Source organism: Coregonus clupeaformis, unplaced genomic scaffold (assembly GCF_020615455.1).
Source record: "Coregonus clupeaformis isolate EN_2021a unplaced genomic scaffold, ASM2061545v1 scaf0034, whole genome shotgun sequence".
NCBI classification, from domain to species: domain Eukaryota; kingdom Metazoa; phylum Chordata; class Actinopteri; order Salmoniformes; family Salmonidae; genus Coregonus; species Coregonus clupeaformis.
Genome location: NW_025533489.1, coordinates 398,534 through 423,047, shown reverse-complemented (window position 1 = coordinate 423,047; position 24,514 = coordinate 398,534). Strand labels below are relative to the sequence as shown.

The window sequence follows — 24,514 nt, the reverse complement described above, 5'->3', positions numbered from 1 at the left end:
ATTTTTCTGATGTTATAATTGTAGTCTATTCCATCACTTTAGTTTAAAATATAAAGTTATTTATAACAAATCCAGAACCCACCACAGGCTGGCGCTATTCCCCCAGCACAACAGCCAATGCCACTTGCTTCCCTGTAACGAAAATAAATTATCGTTTTAAAATGTTCCAACTATTTGTATTTTCCCGCTAACCCATTTCAGTTCGCTATTCAATATCTTTAACAGTTCTCTCTGATTCGGCCCCAATCAATAAAACAAATGCTTGATATCGTTGATCAGCATACATGACATTCCTACCATCTGAACTTATTTACTGTCTCTCCCCCCCCTCTCCTGCTCCTTCCTACATTATGGGGGAGGCGCGGGAAACTTCCCTACAATCTTCCTTCTTAGGAAATAATGTCATTCGTACTTGTAACATATTTTCATAGACCTATCTAATGCAACTTTTAATACACGTAAAAAAACTCTCTCCCTACACCCATTCCCCATTGAATACGTGCGTCTTCCTAGTTACCCCATAACCACGCCTCAAATCTTTTATTCAGCATTTAACCAACCAAATACTAAGTAGTATCCGGTTATCATTCATACCCGCCGTTGAATTCCCTCATACACACATATTTCACCTTATGCCATTCAAATGCCCAACACAACAGAATAGTTCCATGCAAACCTATATTGGCTCTTCAAGTCGCTCCGGACCAGAGCGTCTGCCAAATGACCAAAAATGCAAATGTAATTATTCTCTACTTTCTCACTCATTACGTACGTCTACGTTTGAGTGCGAAAGTTCATACATATGCATCGTTGGACTTTATAGGTACCTCTCAAATAATCGCTTTGTGGTGTTTTTAGCCAATTCTTAATTGACACGAATCATTTTTTCAAATATTTTCCTTTGTTACCGTTGAAGCACTTTCGCGCTTAAAAAAACACTCGCTGTCTCTAGCCCCTCCTTTCACTGTTTTTTCAAATTCATTTGATATGCATCTGCCTACTAACTTTTTTTTCTTCGAGATGCCCAATAAATTCATACCTCTTCTCACAAATGGATCCATAAACCATATTTCTTCGATCTCTTTAGAAGTTTTATTTCCCATGGCGGAAAAATAAAAATCCCCCCTTTAGTAATAATTCCCAGAATTATTGTTCTAGGAGCTATTATTTTAGTGCGTCTTTTGAGCCAACGTATGATTTGCTTTTGAAATTAACCATTTAAAATTATTTAACCCCTAACCCAGAGCTTTTATTTAAAACTCCGGTTTCATGAAAGGGGTCGATAACCATTTTTTCTCACGCGACCTATTTTTTTTGCTCCTTCCTAGAAATAATTATCACGTATACTGATGGATTCTTAAGTCTCACACGTACACAACATTATACAATTATTTGCTAAACCTATTTGTAACCTAGAGGTCGTAACTGCTCTAGTTTCATGAAACACACAGAGTTCGAGCAAATCCCCAGTCGTATACGCGACTTTTGACCCGTTTATCCATAGCACACAACGAAAATCATCCCTTTCCCTGTTTTATCGTAGTACTGTACCCAGTACAGTCTCAATAAAAAACTAGTTTACATTGGTGATGGCCTTCACCCCTTGTCATTTCGGACTAGATTATTCTGGTAATAGCTATTTACCTAGGGTCAATTGCGGACCCTCCCTGTTTCGTAATAATTATTACTTCCTTTGCGATTTTGGTAACTATTTTCTGCCCTTTCACAAGAATCACTATTCTCATACAAGTTCAAATCATTTCACCAAAATCCATGAATAAAAATTACTGACCTCTTCCTTGCAGTTTGGATTTTAAATGCTTTTTCAAACTTGTTAACGTCTTTATCGTTCATAAAGAGTAATCACCGGCCTGTTTATAACCTTAACGTCGAAGGCCAGGACTATTCTCCACGGATGCAATCACCCGGCCGTGCACGGATTCGGTGTCCTTAGAACGATAAAGACGTATTTAAGATCCGGCTCGAAGGACCAATCTGTCATGTGCATTTCTATCTCTAATTCACCCTAAGCCTGAATCATTACCAGAGGTTGTAAGGCTCTGGTTTTAATCATCAATGATTCAAGGTCCACAACCAACAAGGATTTTCTGTATATTTATTCATGGAGAGCTCTTCCGCCAATGACACAAACAGACGATTTTATACCTCCTGGACTTGACTCCTCCCACCTTTAGGTGACTTTTCTAAACAGTTTCCGCCTTCCCCCTTGAATGGTTAGTACCGCCCCCTCTGTTAGTGGGTTGACACTACATGATAATTCTAACATTTATACTGTGTTTGGGGTGAAATCCTTTAGTCATTATTCTTAAAATCCAAATTAATCTAACAGACTTTTAGCACGTCAACATTGCTCTTCCTAATATTTAATTCCATTCTTTTACTTTTAGATTTGTGTGTATTGTTGGGAATGGTTAGATACTACTGCACTGTTGGAGCTAGGAACACAAGCATTTTGCTACACCCGTAATAATATCTGCTAAATATGTGTATGTCCCCAATAATATTTGATTTGATTTCATAAAGGTACAAAGGCGAATCTGCTTGTCATTTCAAAGCATTATGACAAGGTAGCATCTGGCGATCCAAAAGCAGTCAAAGAGCTGATTGGTACTGCTTTGGTAGAGGAGGAAATCCTTCCGGAGAGGGAGGTTGATGAAATGGGTCCTACGGGTGGTAGAGTACATCCCGTAGACGTGCAACCAAGGGAGTAGGAACTAAAGGCAAAGTTGGAGCAACAAAAATTTGAGATTGAACACCAGAAATTAGAGCTCGAGCACAGGGGAAGAGAACGAGAACCTGCAGAACAAGAACATGAAAAACGTGCGCATGTCATTCGATTGAAAGAGATGGAGCTGGAAGCGCAACAAAGGGAGATAGTACTCCAAATCCAAAATCAGGCCATCCTACACCCTCAACATTTTACATTTTAGTCATTTAGCAGACGCTCTTATCCAGAGCGACCTACAGTTAGTGAGTGCATACATTTTCATACTGGCCCCCTGTGGGAATCGAACCCACAACCATGGCGTTGCAAACGCCATGCTCTACCAACTGAGCTACAAGGATGCCTAAAACAAAAACAAAAACAAAAAACTCAACAGAGTTTGATCTTGGTCGGAACAGCTGGCTTGTACCGCCTTTCAATGAAAAGGAGGTGGATGTATATTTTACTCTGTTTGAGTGGATTGCCACAAAAGGGTTGCAACCCACATTTTATGAGCACAAGGATCTCACTCTTGAGAAAGCTGCATGTCTGGCAGATGAGTGTTAACACACAACACTACCTTCACAAACAAAGCAACCACTAGCAAATGAGTTCCAGAGAAGGACCTGATGTCATCAAGAACGTTTCCTGTTGGTATAGAAGGAATGTTCTGTTTCTTTCTTACTTTTTTAACGTAACTTTCTACAATTAAGAGCTTTATTCTATTATACTGGTTTGATTTGTTGTGATATTTATACTGCTTGCTTGCCTCCATATGCAAATAGAAAATGTATATTCTGTGGATTATTTCTTTTGGAGTTGTTTAACGTTCATAAAAGTTGTCTGTTTGACATGAGTACTTGACTTCAGTTAATCCAGTTATGCAATAACTTTAGACGTACAATACTGGTGGAAGGTTCACCTTAAAGTAACTCATTGTCCTTTTTAAAATTCTGATAACAGTTTCGATTCCTGCTTTCAACACACACAAGCACACAGACACAGATTTAGGGGTCAAATGGCAGGAGATTTCATCTAGGATACTGATGACACTGATAAGTGCCACTGACCAGTAGTAAATTGTGTAACTGTAAATTGGAGCTGTTATAAAAAAATAAAAAAATAAAAAGAGTATTTCAGAGAGAGCTTGCTCTCTTTCTGCAATTTAATACGAATTAGAATTTGACGTGTAAGATGTAATGAGCATGCTGAATATGATGGCCACTCATTACAAATATACTGTTATGACTACCTGCTTTCCAGCAGTGTTGGGGAAGCTACTCTGAAAATATAGTTTACCTAGCTACCAATTACTACCCAGTGGCGATTTTAGCATGTCAATCTTGGTGGGGCAAACACCCTTTTTTTTTATGCATGCCAGCAAAGCCACTACAAAACTCTAAACAATACATGAAATGCACTATAACGGTGACAAAAGGTGCCCGCAAACTTTTAGGGTCTACATAAAGCTGTCCTGACAGTGGAGTTTGTGGCTGACTTGCTTAAATATGGTTTCTACTGACTCCTTGTGGATTTGTGTAACTGGATAAGAACCACATTCTCCTTCAATAATAATGAATGTCGTCATGAATTTTGACTTTTGAACCATACACAAACATTATTACATTTACGTTCAGTAAATTCATAATGTTTGTTCTTATCATTAACACTTTGCTCTAAGTATAAGCAAGTGCAAGCAAACGAGCTGCGACGAGGTAGGCCTATTCGTTCAGCACTTTCAAAATGGACAGCGATAGAAATTCAGATGTTAGTTCAGATAAATTCAGCATGATGTTGAGGCCTTCACTTTACTCTTCTTTAAGTCACCACAGAGAAAATAATATATACACAGTTGAAGTCGGAAGTTTACATACACTTAGGTTGGAGTCATTAAAACTCGTTTTTTCAACTATTCCCCACATTTCTTGTTAACAAACTTTAGTTTTGGCAAGTCGGTTAGGACATCTACTTTGTGCATGACACTAGTAACTCTTCCAACAATTGTTTACAGGCAGATTATTTCACTTATAATTCACTTTATCACAATTCCAGTGGGTCAGAAGTTTACATACACTAAGTTGACTGTGCCTTTAAACAGCTTGGAAAATTCCAGAAAATGATGTCATGGCTTTAGAAGCTTCTGATAGGCTAATTGACATAATTTGAGTCAATTGGAGGTGTACCTGTGGATGTATGTCAAGGCATACCTTCAAACTCAGTGCCTCTTTGCTTGACATCATGGGAAAATCAATTGAAAAATGGTAGACCTCCACAGGTCTGGTTCATCCTTGGGAGCAATTTCCAAACGCCTGAAGGTACCACGTTCATCTGTACAAACAATAGTACGCAAGTATAAACACCATGGGACCACGCAGCCGTCATACCGCTCAGGAAGGAGACGCGTTCTGTCTCCTAGAGATGAATGTACTTTGGTGCGAAAAGTGCAAATCAATCCCAGAACAACAGCAAAGGACCTTGTGAAGATGCTGGAGGAAACAGGTACAAAAGTATCTATATCCACAGTTAAACGAGTCCTACGTCGAGACAACCTGAAAGGCCGCTCAGCAAGGACATTTTTTTCCAGAAAATCACATTGTAGGATTTTTAATGAATTTATTTGCAAATTATGGTGGAAAATAAGTATTTGGTCACTAACAAAAGTTTCTCAATACTTTGTTATATACCCTTTGTTGGCAATGACACAGGTCAAACGTTTTCTGTAAGTCTTCACAAGGTTTTCACACACTGTTGCTGGTATTTTGGCCCATTCCTCCATGCAGATCTCCTCTAGAGCAGTGATGTTTTGGGGCTGTCGCTGGGCAACACAGACTTTCAACTCCCTCCAAAGATTTTCTATGGGGTTGAGATCTGGAGACTGGCTAGGCCACTCCAGGACCTTGAAATGCTTCTTACGAAGCCACTCCTTCGTTGCCCGGGCGGTGTGTTTGGGATCATTGTCATGCTGAACGACCCAGCCACGTTTCATCTTCAATGCCCTTGCTGATGGAAGGAGGTTTTCACTCAAAATCTCACGATACATGGCCCCATTCATTCTTTCCTTTACACGGATCAGTCGTCCTGGTCCCTTTGCAGAAAAACAGCCCCAAAGCATGATGTTTCCACCCCCATGCTTCACAGTAGGTATGGTGTTCTTTGGATGCAACTCAGCATTCTTTGTCCTCCAAACACGACGAGTTGAGTTTTTACCAAAAAGTTATATTTTGGTTTCATCTGACCATATGACATTCTCCCAATCCTCTTCTGGATCATCCAAATGCACTCTAGCAAACTTCAGACGGGCCTGGACATGTACTGGCTTAAGCAGGGGGACACATCTGGCACTGCAGGATTTGAGTCCCTGGCGGCGTAGTGTGTTACTGATGGTAGGCTTTGTTACTTTGGTCCCAGCTCTCTGCAGGTCATTCACTAGGTCCCCCCGTGTGGTTCTGGGATTTTTGCTCACCGTTCTTGTGATCATTTTGACCCCACGGGGTGAGCTCTTGCGTGGAGCCCCAGATCTAGGGAGATTATCAGTGGTCTTGTATGTCTTCCATTTCCTAATAATTGCTCCCACAGTTGATTTCTTCAAACCAAGCTGCTTACCTATTGCAGATTCAGTCTTCCCAGCCTGGTGCAGGTCTACAATTTTGTTTCTGGTGTCCTTTGACAGCTCTTTGGTCTTGGCCATAGTGGAGTTTGGAGTGTGACTGTTTGAGGTTGTGGACAGGTGTCTTTTATACTGATAACAAGTTCAAACAGGTGCCATTAATACAGGTAACGAGTGGAGGACAGAGGAGCCTCTTAAAGAAGAAGTTACAGGTCTGTGAGAGACAGAAATTTTGCTTGTTTGTAGGTGACCAAATACTTATTTTCCACCATCATTTGCAAATAAATTCATTAAAAATCCTACAATGTGATTTTCTGGATTTTTTCTTTCTTAATTTGTCTGTCATAGTTGACGTGTACCTATGATGAAAATTACAGGCCTCTCTCATCTTTTTAAGTGGGAGAACTTGCACAATTGGTGGCTGACTAAATACTTTTTTCCCCCACTGTAGCTCTCCAAATATGTCAGGGACAAGATTGTAGACCTACACAAGGCTGGAATGGGCTACAAGACCATCGCCAAGCAGCTTAGTGAGAAGGTGACAACAGTTGGTGCGATTATTCGCAAATGGAAGAAACACAAAATAACTGTCAATCTCTCTCGGCCTGGGGCTCCATGCAAGATCTCACCTTGTGGAGTTGCAATTATCATGAGAACGGTGAGGAATCAGCCCAGAACTACACGGGAGGATCTTGTCAATGATCTCAAGGCAGCTGGGACCATAGTCACCAAGAAAACAATTGGTAACACACTACGCCGTGAAGGACTGAAATCCTGCAGCGCCCGCAAGGTCCCCCTGCTCAAGAAAGCACATATACATGCCCATCTGAAGTTTACCAATGAACATCTGAAGGATTCAGAGGAGAACTGGGTGAAAGTGTTGTGGTCAGATGAGACCAAAATGGTGCTCTTTGGCATCAACTCAACTCGCCGTGTTTGGAGGAGGAGGAATGCTGCCTATGACCCCAAGAACACCATCCCCACCGTCAAACATGGAGGTGGAAACATTATGCTTTGGGGGTGTTTTTCTGCTAAGGGGACAGGACAACTTCACCGCATCAAAGGGACGATGGACGGGGCCATGTACCGTCAAATCTTCCCTCAGCCAGGGCATTGAAAATGGGTCGTGGATGGGTATTCCAGCATGACAATGACCCAAAACACACAGCCAAGGCACATTAAGGTCCTGGAGTGGCCTAGCTAATCTCCAGACCTTAATCCCATAGCAAATCTGTGGAGGGAGCTGAAGGTTCGAGTTGCCAAACGTCAGGCTCGAAACCTTAATGACTTGGAGAAGATCTGCAAAGAGGAGTCGGACAAAATCTCTCCTGAGATGTGTGCAAACCTGGTGGCCAACTACAAGAAACGTCTGACCTCTGTGATTGCCAACAAGGGTTTTGCCACCAAGTACTAAGTCATGTTTTGCAGAGGAGTCAAATACTTATTTCCCTCATTAAAAAGCAAATCAATTTATAACATATTTGACATGCGTTTTTCTGGATTTTTTTGTTGTTATTCTGTCTCTCACTGTTCAAATAAACCTACCATTAAAATTATAGACTGATCATGTCTTTGTCAGTGGGCAAACGTACAAAATCAGCAGGGGATCAAATACTTTTTTCCCTCACTGTATTTGGCTAAGGTGTACGTAAACTTCCGATTTCAACTGTATATATACACTACCAGTCAAAAGTTTGGACACACCCACTCATTCAAGGGTTTTTCTTTATTTTTACTATTTTCTACTTTGTAGAATAACATTTAGTTCGAATTTAATTTAGTATGTAATTTTGTTGAACAACAGTGTACAGGGTTGGGTGGTAACGGATTACATGTAATAGGGATTACGTAATGAAGTAACTGTAATCTGCCCGGATTACTTAAAATGTAATCGGATTACAGTTACATTCTTAAAAACAGCTGATTACTTGATCTAATATTAATAGGAACATTTGATAGAACTTTCGCACACCCTCAAGACTTCCCACATGCTCTCAACTCGGCAAGATTATATTGTCCTGTTGATCGCCCATCAAGGATGGATTGAATCTTTAGTATTCAAATTGAATGAATAGATAAGGCTGCCAAACCATTTACACCTGGCCCACTGGTCAATCAGACTGTCGTCTGGACTCCATAGAGTTTCTACGTGCTGCTTTGATGCATATTTGCACTTTCACTCTGTCTCTGACTAGTGGGATAGAAAATGCTTTGTGATTGTGCAACATTTTAAACTGTGAATGCGTGAAAAACACTATTTTGAACACTGTTAATGTTTTTAAAAATCGGGTCCCATGCTTTCTGTATTATCTTTTGTGATATTAGTGCCCGAAAAGATGTAGACAAATTAATCACTATATTGAACAATTCTGGAACCCTATTTTGAATTGTAGGCCTATTGTCATGCATTTTGGGTTTGACAATCACTGGTTAAGGTTGCACACATCAAAGTATCTTGAATCATGCAATCCTGCAAGGACATGCTATTTAGTTTACACAACAAAAAATTTTAATCATACCATTATAGTAGTCAAATAGCTTACACTTAGAATTAAGCACTTTGACTAGTTTAGATCAGATCATTAGATTACAATTTTTTTCTATTGCCCGACCCTGCAACAATATTGCTGTGACCAAATCATAGGCTTGTGCCACCAACTGAAAACGTTAGCATGGAGTCCTGTACCACGCCTCAGGATAAGACCCAGATGCAGACACAGGAGACAGGCAGTTCGATTCTCAGATGTTTATTACAAAACGGGGCAGGCAAACGGCAGGCCAAGGGCAGGCAGAGGTCAGTAATCCAAGGCAGCGTTACACAGGGACAGAACGGCAGGCAGGCAGGCTCAGGGTCAGGGCAGGCAGAATGGTCAGAACCGGGAGGACTAGAAAACAGAAACTAGAGATGCTGGAAAACGGGAGACAAAGGGCTGTGAGACAGAGGTTTAATCCTAGACAAGTGGGATGTACACTACTGGTCAAAAGTTTTAGAACACCTACTCATTCAAGGGTTTTTCTTTATTTGTACTATTTTCTACATTGTAGAATAATAGTGAAGACATTAAAACTATGAAATAACACATATGAAATCATGTAGTAACCAAAAAAGTGTTAATCAAAATACATTTGAGATTCCTCAAATAGCCACCCTTTGCCTTGATGACAGCTTTCCACACTCTTGGCATTCTCTCAACCAGCTTCATGAGGTGGTCACCTGGATTGCATTTAAATTAACAGGTGTGCCTTCTTAAAAGTTAATTTGTGGAATTTCTGTCCTTAATGCGTTTGAGCCAATCAGTTGTGTTGTGACAAGGTAGGGGGAGTATACAGAAGATAGCCCTATTTGGTAAAATACCAAGTCCATATTATGGCAAGGACAGCTCAAATAAGCAAAGAGAAATGACAGTACATCATTACTTTAAGACATGAAGGTCAGTCAATCAAGTGCAGTCTTAAAAACCTTCAAGCGCTATGATGAAACTGGCTCTCATGACGACCACCACAGGAATGGAAGACCCAGAGTTACCTCTGCTGCAGAGGATAAGTTCATTAGAGTTACCAGCCTCAGAAATTGCAGCCCAATAAATGCTTCACAGAGTTTAAGTAACCGACACATCTCAACATCAACTGTTCAGAGGAGACTGTGTGAATCAGGCCTTCATGGTCGAATTGCTGCAAAGAAATCACTACTAAAGGACACAAATAAGAAGAAGAGACTTGCTTGGGCCAAGAAACATGAGCAATGGACATTAGACCGGTGGAAATTTGTCCTTTGGTCTGGAGTCCAAATTTGAGATTTTTGGTTCCAACCGCCGTATGGGTGAATGGATGAATCTCCGCATGTGTATTTCCCACCGTAAAGCATCGATGAGGAGGTGTTATGGTGTGGGGGTGCTTTGCTGGTGACACTGTCTGTGATTTATTTAGAATTCAAGGCACACTTAACCAGCATGGCTACCACAGCATTCTGCAGTGATACGCCATCCCATCTGGTTTGGGCTTAGTGGGACTATCATTTGTTTTTCAACAGGACAATGACCCAACACACCTCCAGGCTGTGTAAGGGCTATTTTACCATGAAGGAGAGTGATGGAGTGCAGCATCAGATGACCTGGCCTCCACAATCCCCTGACCTCAACCAAATTTAGATGGTTTGGGATGAGTCTATAAGAACTCAGGATAAAACCCAGATGCAGACAGCTAGAATCACAGATGTTTATTGACCAAACAGGGGGCAGGCAAAAGACAGGACAAGGGCAGGCAGAGGCCCGTAATCCGGGGCAGAGTCAGTAAGATACAAAACAGCAGGCAGGCTCGGGGTCGGGCAGGCAGAGGTTCGTAATCAGGTCAGAGTCAGACAGGTACAGAACGGCAGGCAGGCTCAGGGGCAGACAGAATGGTCAGAACCGGGGAAACTAGGAAACAGAAACTAGAGAAAACAGGAAGACGGGAAAGCACGCTGGTAAGACCTGACAAGATGAACTGGCAACAGACAAACAGAGAACACAGGTGTAAATGCACAGGGGATAATGGGGAAGATGGGCGACACTTGGAGGGGGGTGGAGACAAGCACAAAGACAGGTGAAACCGATCAGGGTGTGACAGAGTCGGACCGCAGAGTGAAGGAAAAGCAGCCAACAAGTGCTCAGTATATGTGAGAACTCCTTCAAGACTGTTGGAAAAGCATTCCATGTGAAGCTGGTTGAGAGAATGCCAAGAGTGTGCAAAGCTGTCATCAAGGCAACGGGTGGCTATTTGAAGAATCTCAAATATGAAATATATTTTGATTTGTTTAACATGTTCTTGGTTACTACATGATTCCATATGTTATTTCATAGTTTTGATGTCTTCACTATTATTCTACAATGTAGAAAATAGTAAAAATAAAGAAAAACCCTTGAATGAGTAGGTGTTCTAAAACCTTTGACCGGTAGTGTATACGGGGCAACTGAAGATGAACAGCAGAGGGGCTAAGAATATTAGAGATGGGGAAAGGGCCGATGAAACGGGGGGAAAGTTTGCCTCCACTCCTCCAACACCATCTTCACCGTGAGTAGTTCTCGATTTCCCTCATCATAATTCCTCTCAGTGGAGTTAAGATGATGGGAAAGGAAAGCAAAGAGATGCACCTTTTGGTCCTGGGCAGAATGCTGGGACAGGACAGACCCCACTCTGACGTCCGAGGTGTCAACCTCCACCACAAACTGATGGGAAGGATCCGGATGGATTAAGATGGGAGCTGTAGTGAAACGATACTTGATGTCCGAGAACGCCCGGTCAGCAGCTGGAGACCACATGAACAGGACCTTGGGAGAGGTGAGTGCTGAAAGAGGGGAAGCCAGGGTGCTGTAACCCCTGTAAGCAAACCCCTGTAAGCTGCACTCTGGATGTGGGTTGAGGATGTCATCGAGGTAGACAAACACAAACCGGTTCAACATGTCACAGAGAACTTCATTAACCAGGGCCTGGAACACTGCAGGAGCGTTGGTCAGTCCGAATGGCATCACCAGGTATTCGTAGTGCCCGCTAGCCGTGTTAAAGGCTGTTTTCACTCGTCTCCTTCCCGTATCTGCACCAGATGGTAGGCGTTCCGAAGGTCCAACTTCGAGAAGATCGTAGCCCCCTGGAGAGGCTTGAAAGCTGAGTCGATGAGTGGTAGCAGGTAACGTTTTTAACCGTGATTTCATTAAGGCCCCGGTAGTCGATACACGGGCGCAGGATTTTGTCCTTCTTCTCCACAAAGAATAACCCTGCACTGGCGGGGGAGGCAGAAGGACGGATACACCCTGCAGCCAGGGAGTCCTCAATGTACCTTTCTATCGCCTTGGTCTCCGGACTAGACAGGGAATAAAGCCTCCCCCGAGGTGGTGTAGTGCCCAGGAGAAGGTTGATGATGCGATGTGGCACGGGCCTTGCTGAAAACTTTCCAAAGGTCCTGGTACTCCGCGGGAATGGCAGAAAGGTCAGATACTTTTCCAAGCCCGCAGGAAGACGCCCCGGGGCAGGCTGCGCCGACTTCAGGCAATGAGCATGGCAGAACGGGCTCCAACCCTTGATAGAACCAACAGTCCAGTCGATAAGGGGATTGTGCCTCTGGAGCCATGAAAATCCCAACACCACGGGTACCTGAGGAGATTCGATGAGCAGAAATTGCATAGACTCACTGTGGTTACCTGACACTCGCAGGTTGACAGGAACCGTATTATGGTGACTCTGCCCATAGAGCACCCATCCAGCGCTCGGACGTCCATGGGAATGGAGAGGGGTTGAGTGGGGATTCCCAGCTCTGACACCAGGGTAGTGTCCATAAAACTTTTGTCGGCCCCAGAGTCAATAAGTAACCTGACATAGTAGGAGTAGCTTCCGAGCAGCCTCTCTCCCGGACAATGGAGAATCAAACACCTTTTTCACCTCCGCCATGAACTCCTCCAGACTGAAGCACACGGTGGATTGTTGCTCCCACACCGCCATAGCCCAGGCGAGAGCCCTCCCGGACATCAGCGTTATAAGGTATGCTATCTTCGAGCGGTCCGAGGGAAAAGAAGAGGGCTATAGCTCGAAGATGAGGGAGCACTGGGAGAGAAACGCCTGACAGGTTCCTGAATATCCAGCGTAGCGTTCCGGATGAGGTAAGCAGGGTTCTCGGGAAGCCAGGGTGGGCTGGGGAGACACGCTGCTGACAGCGGGGTTACTGAGAGGCTGGGAGGTTACTGTAATGGCTGGCTGTCTAATAGACAATCCGCAGAATTTCTCCAGCAATGTATTGAAAGTGCGGTCGTGGCATTCCGCAAAGGTCTGGAATCCTTCCATAAGATTTTTAAGTAACTCCTCGTGTCTTCCAATGGTGGCTCCTTGGGAGGAGACGGCGTTGCAGAGCTGGTCCGAGTCTGCTGGGTCAGTCATGGCCAGTTCGTATTAACACGACTCAGGATAAGACCCAGATGCAGACACAGGATGCAGGCAGTTCGAATCTCAGGTGTTTATTACAAAATGGGGCAGGCAAACAGCAGGTCAAGGGCAGGCAGAGGTCAGTAATCCAAGGCAGCATCAATTAGGGACAGAACGGCAGGCAGGCTCAGGGTCAGGGCAGGCAGAATGGTCAGTAATCCAAGGCAGCGATACACAGGGACAGAACAGCAGGCAGGCTCAGGGTCAGGGCAGGCAGAATGATCAGAACAAGGAGGACTAGAAAACAGAAACTAGAGATGCTGGAAAGCGGGAAAAATACGCTGGTAAGACTTGACAAGACAAGACGAAATGGCAAGAGACAAACAGAAAACGCAGGAATAAATACACAGGGGATAATGAGGAAAATGGGAGACACCTGGTGGGGGGTGAAGACAAGCACAAGTCATGTGAAACAGATCAGGGTGTGACACCCTGTGTATGCTCTCACACAGAATATAAAAACACGTGAATTGGAGGATCTATATGCTTTCACACTAGTTCCCAAATTGGAAATAATCATGTTACTAAATTAAATAATTAGTATTCCTTATTCCACTGAACCAGAGAGGTCTGTCAAGGAAGTTGTTCACTTTTCATAGTAAAGGGAAACCCCTGAACTATCCCGACAGGACGTCAAACCATATAAGAGTCAAAGGAAATAAAACATCTAGCTTATTCCACTGAACCAGAGAGGTATGTCAAGGAAGTTGTTCACTTTTCATAGTAAGGGGAAACCCCTGAACTATCCCAACAAGACAACAAACCATATAAGAGTCATAAAGGAAATAAAACATCTTCCTTACTCCATAAACCCTGAACTATCCCATTAAAGTACATTTTACACTGAGTTTAAAACATTAAGGACACCTGCTCTTTCCATGACAGAATGACTAGGTGAATCCAGGTGAAAGCTGTGCACAGACCTTTGATGGGGCAGGTGCTCAAAATTAAGAAACACCAACAAACTTAATTCCATTCATATTGTTCTACTGCAGCCAAATCCCCCCCAAATTAACAACAACAACAAATCTGCAAAAACACTCACTCATCACACATTGTAGGTTAAGCAAGCTTGAACCTTACATACACACACACACACCTTTAGGGGTTGAAAGCCAGGGTCAGCTATGGCACAGTTCAGTGCCTTGCTCAACGGCACAATAGCAGGAGATTGTATCCCGGTTTTGGGAAACCTGAATAAGATGCCTGGATACTGACGGGATACTGTGGCATGTAAACATCTTATCCCGTTTGCTGTTGTTTTTTGTGGTCTGCGCAGGCTGTTTCACATAGTATCACATTTGAAGTTCAGATTGGAACAGTAATAGAGTTGTAACTGAAGTCTTCATACTGACAGTAGCCCTTACATGTAGCCTATTATAATATGAACTCCTGCAGAATGAACTGTTTCTTGCAGTAAAATTATAGACATTTTTACATTTACATTTACATTTACATTTACATTTTAGTCATTTAGCAGACGCTCTTATCCAGAGCGACTTACAGGAGCAATTAGGGTTAAGTGCCTTGCTCAAGGGCACATTTACGTCATTTAGCAGACGCTCTTATCCAGAGCGACTTACAAATTGGTGCATTCACTCTATAGCCAGTGGGATGACCACTTTACAAATGTTTTTTTTTTTGGGGGTAGAAGGATTACTTTATCCTATCCCAGGTATTCCTTAAAGAGGTGGGGTTTCAAATGTCTCCGGAAGGTGGTGAGTGACTCCGCTGTCCTGGCGTCGTGAGGGAGCTTGTTCCACCATTGGGGTGCCAGAGCAGCGAACAGTTTTGACTGGGCTGAGCGGGAGCTATGCTTCCGCAGAGGAAGGGGAGCCAGCAGGCCAGAGGTGGATGAACGCAATGCCCTCGTTTGGGTGTAGGGACTGATCAGAGCCTGAAGGTACGAAGGTGCCGTTCCCCTCACTGCTCCATAGGCAAGCACCATGGTCTTGTAACGGATGCGAGCTTCAACTGGAAGCCAGTGGAGTGTGCGGAGGAGGGGGTGACGTGAGAGAACTTGGGAAGGTTGAACACCAGACGGGCTGCGGCATTCTGGATGAGTTGTAGGGGTTTAATGGCACAGGCAGGGAGCCCAGCCAACAGCGAGTTGCAGTAATCCAGACGGGAGATGACAAGTGCCTGGATTAGGACCTGTGCCGCTTCCTGTGTAAGGCAGGGTCGTACTCTCCGAATGTTGTAGAGCATGAACCTGCAGGATCGGGTCACCGCCTTGATGTTAGCGGAGAACGACAGGGTGTTGTCCAGGGTCACGCCAAGGCTCTTCGCACTCTGGGAGGAGGACACAACGGAGTTGTCAACCGTGATGGCGAGATCATGGAACGGGCAGTCCTTCCCCGGGAGGAAGAGCAGCTCCGTCTTGCCAGGGTTCAGCTTGAGGTGGTGATCCGTCATCCATACTGATATGTCTGCCAGACATGCAGAGATGCGATTCGCCACCTGGTTATCAGAAGGGGGAAAGGAGAAGATTAGTTGTGTATCGTCAGCGTAGCAATGATAGGAGAGGCCATGTGAGGATATGACAGAGCCAAGTGACTTGGTGTATAGGGAGAATAGGAGAGGGCCTAGAACTGAGCCCTGGGGGACACCAGTGGTGAGAGCACGTGGTGCGGAGACAGCTTCTCGCCACGCCACTTGGTAGGAGCGACCGGTCAGGTAGGACGCAATCCAGGAGTGAGCCGCACCGGAGATGCCCAGCTCGGAGAGGGTGGAGAGGAGGATCTGATGGTTCACAGTATCAAAGGCAGCAGACAGGTCTAGAAGGACAAGAGCAGAGGAGAGAGAGTTAGCTTTAGCAGTGCGGAGAGCCTCCGTGACACAGAGAAGAGCAGTCTCAGTTGAATGACCAGTCCTGAAACCTGACTGGTTTGGATCAAGAAGGTCATTCTGAGAGAGATAGCAAGAGAGTTGGCATAGACCAAATGTTAAATTTTGTCTCAGGGACAGGAGCGGAGAAATATGACTTATTTATTTAAATCGGTTTTCAAATTGGGATCTGCGGCCCACAAGAGATCTGTGAAATCATTTTTGGATTAATATCACTACCTGCAACATAATACCATCGTGGATACCATTTTTATGTTTCTGCGTCCAGTATGAAGGAAGTTAGAAGTAGTTTCACAAGTTAATGCTAACTAGCATTAGCGCAATGACTGGACGTCTACAGAAACAGTTAGCATGCTAGCTGTTCCTGTTCATCTAACTCTGAAGAAGTAGATAAATGGTTTCATTGCCAATATATTTTCTTTAATATTTGGGAAATTACAGTCATTGGAGCTAATTACAGTTTTTTTTCCTGTATCGAAGATTGTTAGGCGGGCCATCGATGTGGTCATGTACGGGATCGAAAAACTGCTTCAGTGTCAACTTAAACAACCAAAATCAGATAGAAATAATGAAGAAAATATATTGAACATGCATTCGGAAAGTATTCAGACCCCTTGACTGTTTCCACATTTTGTTACGTTACAGCCTTATTCTGAAATGGATGAAATTGTTTTTCCCCCCCTCATCAATCTACACACAATACCCCATAATGACAAAGCAAAAACAGGTTTTTAGAAATGTGTGCAAATGTATATACACTGCTCAAAAAAATAAAGGGAACACTTAAACAACACAATGTAACTCCAAGTCAATCACACTTCTGTGAAATCAAACTGTCCACTTAGGAAGCAACACTGATTGACAATAAATGTCACATGCTGTTGTGCAAATGGAATAGACAACAGGTGGAAATTATAGGCAATTAGCAAGACACCCCCAATAAAGGACTGGTTTTGCAGGTGGTGACCACAGACCACTTCTCAGTTCCTATGCTTCCTGGCTGATGTTTTGGTCACTTTTGAATGCTGGCGGTGCTTTCACTCTAGTGGTAGCATGAGACGGAGTCTACAACCCACACAAGTGGCTCAGGTAGTGCAGCTCATCCAGGATGGCACATCAATGCGAGCTGTGGCAAGAAGGTTTGCTGTGTCTGTCAGCGTAGTGTCCAGAGCATGGAGGTGCTACCAGGAGACAGGCCAGTACATCAGGAGACGTGGAGGAGGCCGTAGGAGGGCAACAACCCAGCAGCAGGACTGCTACCTCCGCATTTGCCAGAGAACACCAAGATTGGCAAAATCGCAACTGGCGCCCTGTGCTCTTCACAGATGAAAACAGGTTCACACTGAGCACATGTGACAGACGTGACAGAGTCTGGAGACGCCGTGGAGAACGTTCTGCTGCCTGCAACATCCTCCAGCATGACCGGTTTGGCGGTGGGTCAGTCATGGTGTGGGGTGGCATTTCTTTGGGGGGCCGCACAGCCCTCCATGTGCTCGCCAGAGGTAGCCTGACTGCCATTAGGTACAGAGATGAGATCCTCAGACCCCTTGTGAGACCATATGCTGGTGCGGTTGGCCCTGGGTTCCTCCTAATGCAAGACAATGCTAGACCTCATATGGCTGGAGTGTGTCAGCAGTTCCTGCAAGAGGAAGGCATTGATGCTATGGACTGGCCCGCCCGTTCCCCAGACCTGAATCCAATTGAGCACATCTGGGACATCATGTCTCGCTCCATCCACCAACGCCACGTTGCACCACAGACTGTCCAGGAGTTGGCGGATGCTTTAGTCCAGGTCTGGGAGGAGATCCCTCAGGAGACCATTCGCCACCTCATCAGGAGCATGCCCAGGCGTTGTAGGAAGGTCATAAAGGCACGTGGAGGCCACCCACACTACTGAGCCTCATTTTGACTCGTTTTAAGGACATTACATAAAAGTTGGATCAGCCTGTAGTGTGGTTTTCCCCTTTAATTTTGAGGGTGACTCCAAATCCAGACCTCTATGGGTTGATAAATTTGATTTCCATCGATAATTTTTGTGTGATTTTGTTGTTAGCACATTCAACTATGTAAAGAAAAAAGTATTTAATAAGATTATTTCATTCATTCAGATCTAGGATGTGTTATTTTAGTGTTCCCTTTATTTTTTTGAGCAGTGTATATATAAAATAAAAACTGAAATCACATTTACATAAGTATTCAGACCCTTTACTCAGTACTTTGTTGAAGCACCTTTGGCAGCGATTACAGCCTCGAGTTTTCTTGGGTATGACGCTACAAGCTTGGCACACCTGTATTTGGGGAGTTTCTCCCATTCTTCTCTGCAGATTCTCTCAAGCTCTGTCAGGTTGGATTGGGAGCATCGCTGCACAGCTATTTTCAGGTATCTCCAGAGATGTTCGATCGGGTTCAACACTGGGCTCTGGCTGGGCCACTCAAGGACATTGAGACTTGTACCGAAACCACTCCTGCATTGTTTTGGCTGTGTGCTTAGGTCTGAGGTCCTGAGCGCTCTGGAGCAGGTTTTTATCAAGGATCTCTCTGTACTTTGCTCCGTTCATCTTTCCTTCAATCCTGACTAGTCTCCCAGTCCCTGCCACTGAAACACATCCCCACAGCATGATGCTGCCACCACCATGCTTCACCGTTGGGAGGGTGCCAGGTTACCTCCAGAAGTGATGTTTGGCATTAAGGCCAAAGAGTTCAATCTTGGTTTCATCAGACCAGAAAACCTTGTTTCTCATGGTTTGAGAGTCCTTTAGGTGCCTTTTGGCAAACTCCAAGCGGGCTGTCATGTGCCTTTTACTGAGGAGTGGCTTCCGTCTGGCCACTCTACCATAAAAGGCCTGTGTAACATGTACGCTCTGAGTCGGAAGTACAGGGAGGGAATTTAATAATAAATAATACATGGAACAAAACAAGAAACACGAGAAGCATCCAGATATGAAACACAGGAACAGAATCAATAACGCTTGGGGAAGGAACCAAAGGGAGTGACAGATAAAGGGGAGGTAATTAGGAAGGTGATGGAGTCCAGGTGAGTCTCATGGGGCGCAGATGCGCGTAACGATGGTGACAGGTGTGCGTCATAATGAGCAGACTGGCGACCTCGAACACCGGAGAGGGAGTACACGTGACAGCATGATTGGATGAGTGCTGCAGAGATGGTTGTCTTTCTGGAAGGTTATCCCATATCAACAGAGGAACTCTGGAGCTCTGTCAGAGTGACCATCGGGTTCTTGGTCACCTCCCTGACCAAGGCCCTTCTCCCCCGATTGCTCAGTTTGGCCGGACAGAAGAGAAGCTGCATGTATCTAATTAAAGACAAGTTAAAGACAAGTTGACTAACAAATAGCCTACCAAATGTCGGAAATTCTATGCAGAAATATAAGGCTTAAAAAAAAATATATATATAGGAATATTCTGTTCATTCATGGGTACAGAGATACTCATGAGTATCCAGGACCTCTATACCAGGTGGTGTCAGAGGAAGGCCCAAAAAATTGTCAAAGACCCCAACCACCAAAGTCATTGAGTGTGCTCTCTGCTACTGTACGGCAAGCGGTACCGATGCACCAAGTCTGGAACCAACAGGACCCTGAACATCTTCTACCCCCAAGCCATAAGACTGCAAAATAGTTAGTCCAGGTAGCTATTTGGTAAACTATTTAACTATCTGCATTGACCCTTTTTGCACTAACTCTTTTGACTCATCATATATGCTGCTGCTACTGTTTATTATCTATCCTGTTGCCAAGTCACTTTATCCCCAGGTATATGTACTGTACATATCTACCTCAATTCCCTTGTACCCCTGCACAGTGAGTCGGTACTGGTATTCCGTGTATATAGCCAGGTAATCGTTACTCATTGTGTATTTATTCCTCCTGTTATTATTTTCTATTATTTCTCTATTTTTCTCTCTGCATTGTTGTGAAGAGCCGTAAGTAAGTATTTCACTGTTGTCTTAAACATCTTATCCTGAATAAGACCTGATATTAGCTATTATCTGGAATACTGGGCGCATGTAAACATGGTCAGTGTGTAAGTAAATTGAAGCTGGGGTTTATGTTAAATGGTAAATGTTAAGTAATTCAGAGAGAGCTTGCTCTCGTTCTGCAATTTTATAATAATACAACTTTGAATGAGTGTACGCTGTAATGAGCATAATGAATATGTTAGCTCCCGTGTGGGTCAGTAGGTAGAGCATGGAGCTTGCAATGCCAGGGTTGTGGGTCCGATTCCAACCGGAAACAGTATGGAAAAAAGAGAGCGCCTGCTAAATGACTAAACTATAAATGACTCATAAATTAATTATTTGTTTCCTCATGAAACCCATTTGGTCTGTTAGTTAATGATTGAACCCTACAAGACATATACACCATATAAAAGAGCCATGATGTTTGAGGTGCTGAGTACAGTGGAACTCTGCTTTCTCACAGCCAAATTATTGCATCTTAACGGGGTAAGAAAGCTGACATCTTATGTGAACTATATATATTTATAACGTTCTTTATTATTTGTCATGTAATAGATGGATCCCATGTTCCTTTCTCATTCATCTTTGCTGTTGAATGTTGAATATAACATGCAATAAGTGTTGACTAATTTTCATACTTTTATTTTTTTTACTCTAAGTCTGCATTTACACATGCAGCCCAATTCTGATATTTTTTTCACTAATTGGTCTTTTGACCAAACAGATCAGCTTTTTTGCTAATAATTGGGCGAACGATCAGAATTGGGCTGCCTGTGTAAACGCAGCCAATGGCCCTCAAATTCAAATCTGGACCTCTAAGCCAGTTCAACTGCTTAAAAAAAAAAATCTTCCCCTCTAATCAGGAACTGATTTAGACCTGACACGAGGTGGGTGCAATCAATCATCAGATATAACAGAAAACCAGTAGTAGTCTGGACCTCGTAGTGTAAGATTTGAATAACCCTGCTGTAATTGTCTCCCTAGGCAGAAGGGTTGCCTTCCACATTAACAATGTTCCAGTGCTGTTGTTGTAGTAGGTAAGGTAACAATCCCTTTGGATCATCCTGTGGCCTTATTCTGACACAACAGGTAAACAAAATAATTGTTCAGTCTAAATTAAATATCGAATGTATCATATGTATCATATATTTATCATATATTTATGTCTTCTTAACTTGCTTTGTAGAGACAACAGTGTTATTTACAAAGCAGAGGTGTTCACTGGAGATATGCTGTATGCCGGCACAATGAACAGCATCTATATACAACTCCGTGGCACCATGGATTCAAGCCATCGCATCTGCCTCCCCAAAAGTAGATTTCTTGGGGGCCACCCCCGAGGGGCTGTGAGTAACCCATTGGGTGACGAAATCTAAATCCATTCACATCATTTTCATTCTTATGACTAGCATATGCTAAGCTAACATGTGGAATTGTAAGATGATCACACCAAGGATAATTTAGCTATTAGAATTGTAGGACACCTTAAGGTATCCCAAAAAATATCAACAAATTATTTGATGAAACATTGAGTTTGGCCTTACTGCTCTTAGCCGATAGATAATGTTTGGGACTGTTTATCCATGTATGAAGTTGTTATTCAGTGCGTTTTCTAAAGGAAGTTTGTTCTGAAGTGTCTGTCCTATATCTGAGAGATATACAGTACCAGTCAAAAGTTTGGACACACCTACTCATTCCAGGGTTTTTCTTCATTTTTACTATTTTCTACATTGTAGAATAATAGTGAAGACATCAAAACTATGACATAACACATATGGAATCATGTAGTAAACAAATCAAAATATATTTCATATTTGAGATTCTTCAAATAGCCACCCTTTGCCTTGATGACAGCTTTGTACACTCTTGGCATTCCCTCAAACAGCTTCACTTGGAATGCTTTTCCAACAGTCTTGAAGGAATTCCCACATATGCTGAGCCCCTTTTGGCTGCTTTTCCTTCCTTCTGCAGTCCGACTCATTCCAAACCATCTCAATTGGGTGGAGGTCAGGTGATTGTGGAGGCCAGGTCATCTGATGCAGCACTCCATTACTCTCCTTCTTGGTAAAATAGCCCTTACACAGCCTGGAGGTGTGTTGGGTCGTTGTCCTGTTGAAAAACAAATGATAGTCCCACAAAGCCCAAACCAGATGGGATGGCGTATCACTGCAGAATGCTGTGGTAGCCATGCTGGTTAAGTGTGCCTTGAATTCTAAATAAATCACAGACAGTGTCACCAGCAAAGCACCCCCACACCATACACCTCCTCCTCCATGCTTTACGGTGGGAAATACACATGCGGAGATCATCCGTTCACCCACAACAAAAATCTCAAATTTGGACTCCAGACCAAAGGACACATTTCCACCAGTCTAATGTCCATTGCTCGTGTTTCTTGGCCCAAGCAAGTCTCTTTTTCTTATTGGTGCCCTTTAGTAGTGGTTACTTTGCAGCAATTTGACCATGAAGGCCTGATTCACACATTCTCCTCTGAACAGTTGATGTTGAGACGTGTCTGTTACTTGAACTCTGTGAAGCATTTATTTGGGCTGCAATATCTGAGGCTGTTAACTCTAATTAACTTATAATCTGCAGCAGAGGTAACTCTGGGTCTTCCATTCCTGTGGCGGTCCTCATGAGAGCCAGTTTCATCATAGCGCTTGATGTTTTTTGCGAATGCACTTGAAGAAACGTTCAAAGTTCTTGAAATGTTCCGTATTGACTGACCTTCATGTCTTAAAGTAATGATGGACTGTCGTTTCTCTTTGCTTATTTGAGCTGTTCTTGCCATAATATGGACATGGTCTTTTACCAAATAGGGCTATCTTCTGTATACCCCCCCTACCTTGTCACAACACAACTGATTGTCTCAAACGCATTAAGAAGGAAATAAATTCCACAAATTAACTTTTAAAAAGGCACACCTGTAAATTGAAATGCATTCCAGGTGACTATCTCATGAAGCTGGTTGAGAGAATGCCAAGCGTGTGCAAAGCTGTCATCAAGGCAAAGGGTGGCTATTTGAAGAATCTCAAATATAAAATATATTTTGATTTGTTTAACACTTTTTTGGTTACTACATGATTCCATGTGTTATTTCATAGTTTTGATGTCTTCACTAATATTCTACAATGTAAAAATTAATTAAAATAAAGAAAAACCCTTGAATGAGTAGGTGTGTCCAAACTTTTGACTGGTAGTGTAAGTTGGGGTTTCCTCTCTCCTTGATTTTTTTTAGACAATTAAGACGAGGGCTGTTTCCTCGTCTCCTCACCTTGCTGCTGCCTCCGCCGCATTGTTCTCAACACCAATTTAACTTAGCTATTATGCACATAGCAACATAGGTAAAGCCTCCAATTCAACAGTGCACTTTAATATTATGTTTCAGAACCGCGGAAAGCAACCACTATCCAACACGGGAGAAAGCACATTTGTTATAAAATAATATTATATTTATTAGTGTTGCAACATTAGTTTTTACATAATATAACCATATACAATTTCAGTATCACGTCTTAGAATGATGGACTGTGCCTTCCCCGTGGCCTCCGCAACGGATTAGTCCACCGAGACCAGTCGACTAAATAGGGTCAGCCCTAAAATGAAGCTATATTTATATAGCCGAAGTTCAGGAGTAAAGACCACACCTTAAACATGATCAACCCCTCCCCACCACTAACCTGTGTGTTTGCTTCCTGCTTTACACCAAGTGTTGCTACTTTTGCTTGCCATTTTTATTGGTATTATTACCAACTAGCCACTTTAACCACTAGTTCTTTGTTTCTACAGTCTCTGCTTAGTTATTGAATAATTATTCGTTTGTTACTCACCACCTCCGCCATGGAACAGCTTGTGCTGTCTCCTTCCGATGAAGACCTGTTCCAGGATACCCCATTACAGCGTTCAGCCAGACCGAGCTAGCGGTTCCAACCATCCGCTAAACGAAACAGACTTCAAGTTCCGCGCCCCCATCACTCCGACAGACACCGGGAGCTCCTCGTTGGACCCGTGAAACCCTTCCGCCAACCATCACACCACAGCATCCGAGTCCCGGCCATTCATCCATAACCGGGACAGTAATTAATCTTGAAGCAGTTCCTGTTCCACAATCTGCTGTGCGCCAACTCCGCAGTTATTTTATTATTAGACGGACTAGCATCAATCACTATACAGCTGCTAGGCTACATTGTGCCGTTTTAGGGCAAGAATCTCGTATTTTCTAAGCATTCTCCCTACAATCCCGTTTCCCTTCATTCATGTTAAGTTATTTGGGATAAAAGCCCTTCTGTTTGGCACATTCCATTATGCAATTAATTCATTCAAAAGTAATGTCCAGGGTCACATTTACAACAGCCCATGTGAAGGTAGGCCACTCAGAGCATCAGATTGCATCAGATTGTTGCATTAAGCT

At 43.3% G+C, this 24,514-nt stretch overlaps 1 protein-coding gene across 1 annotated transcript in view; it reads left to right on the top strand.

Annotated features, from left to right (window-relative positions):
- The first annotated feature begins 12,750 nt into the window (after window positions 1-12,750).
- LOC121556735 (hydroperoxide isomerase ALOXE3-like) overlaps window positions 12,751-24,514 on the top strand; it is a 33,487-nt gene continuing 21,723 nt past the window's right edge. The window contains exon 1 of the mRNA XM_041870620.1: window positions 12,751-12,842. Within this exon, the coding sequence (XP_041726554.1) occupies window positions 12,751-12,842 (92 nt within the window). The remainder of the gene's footprint in view (window positions 12,843-24,514) is intronic.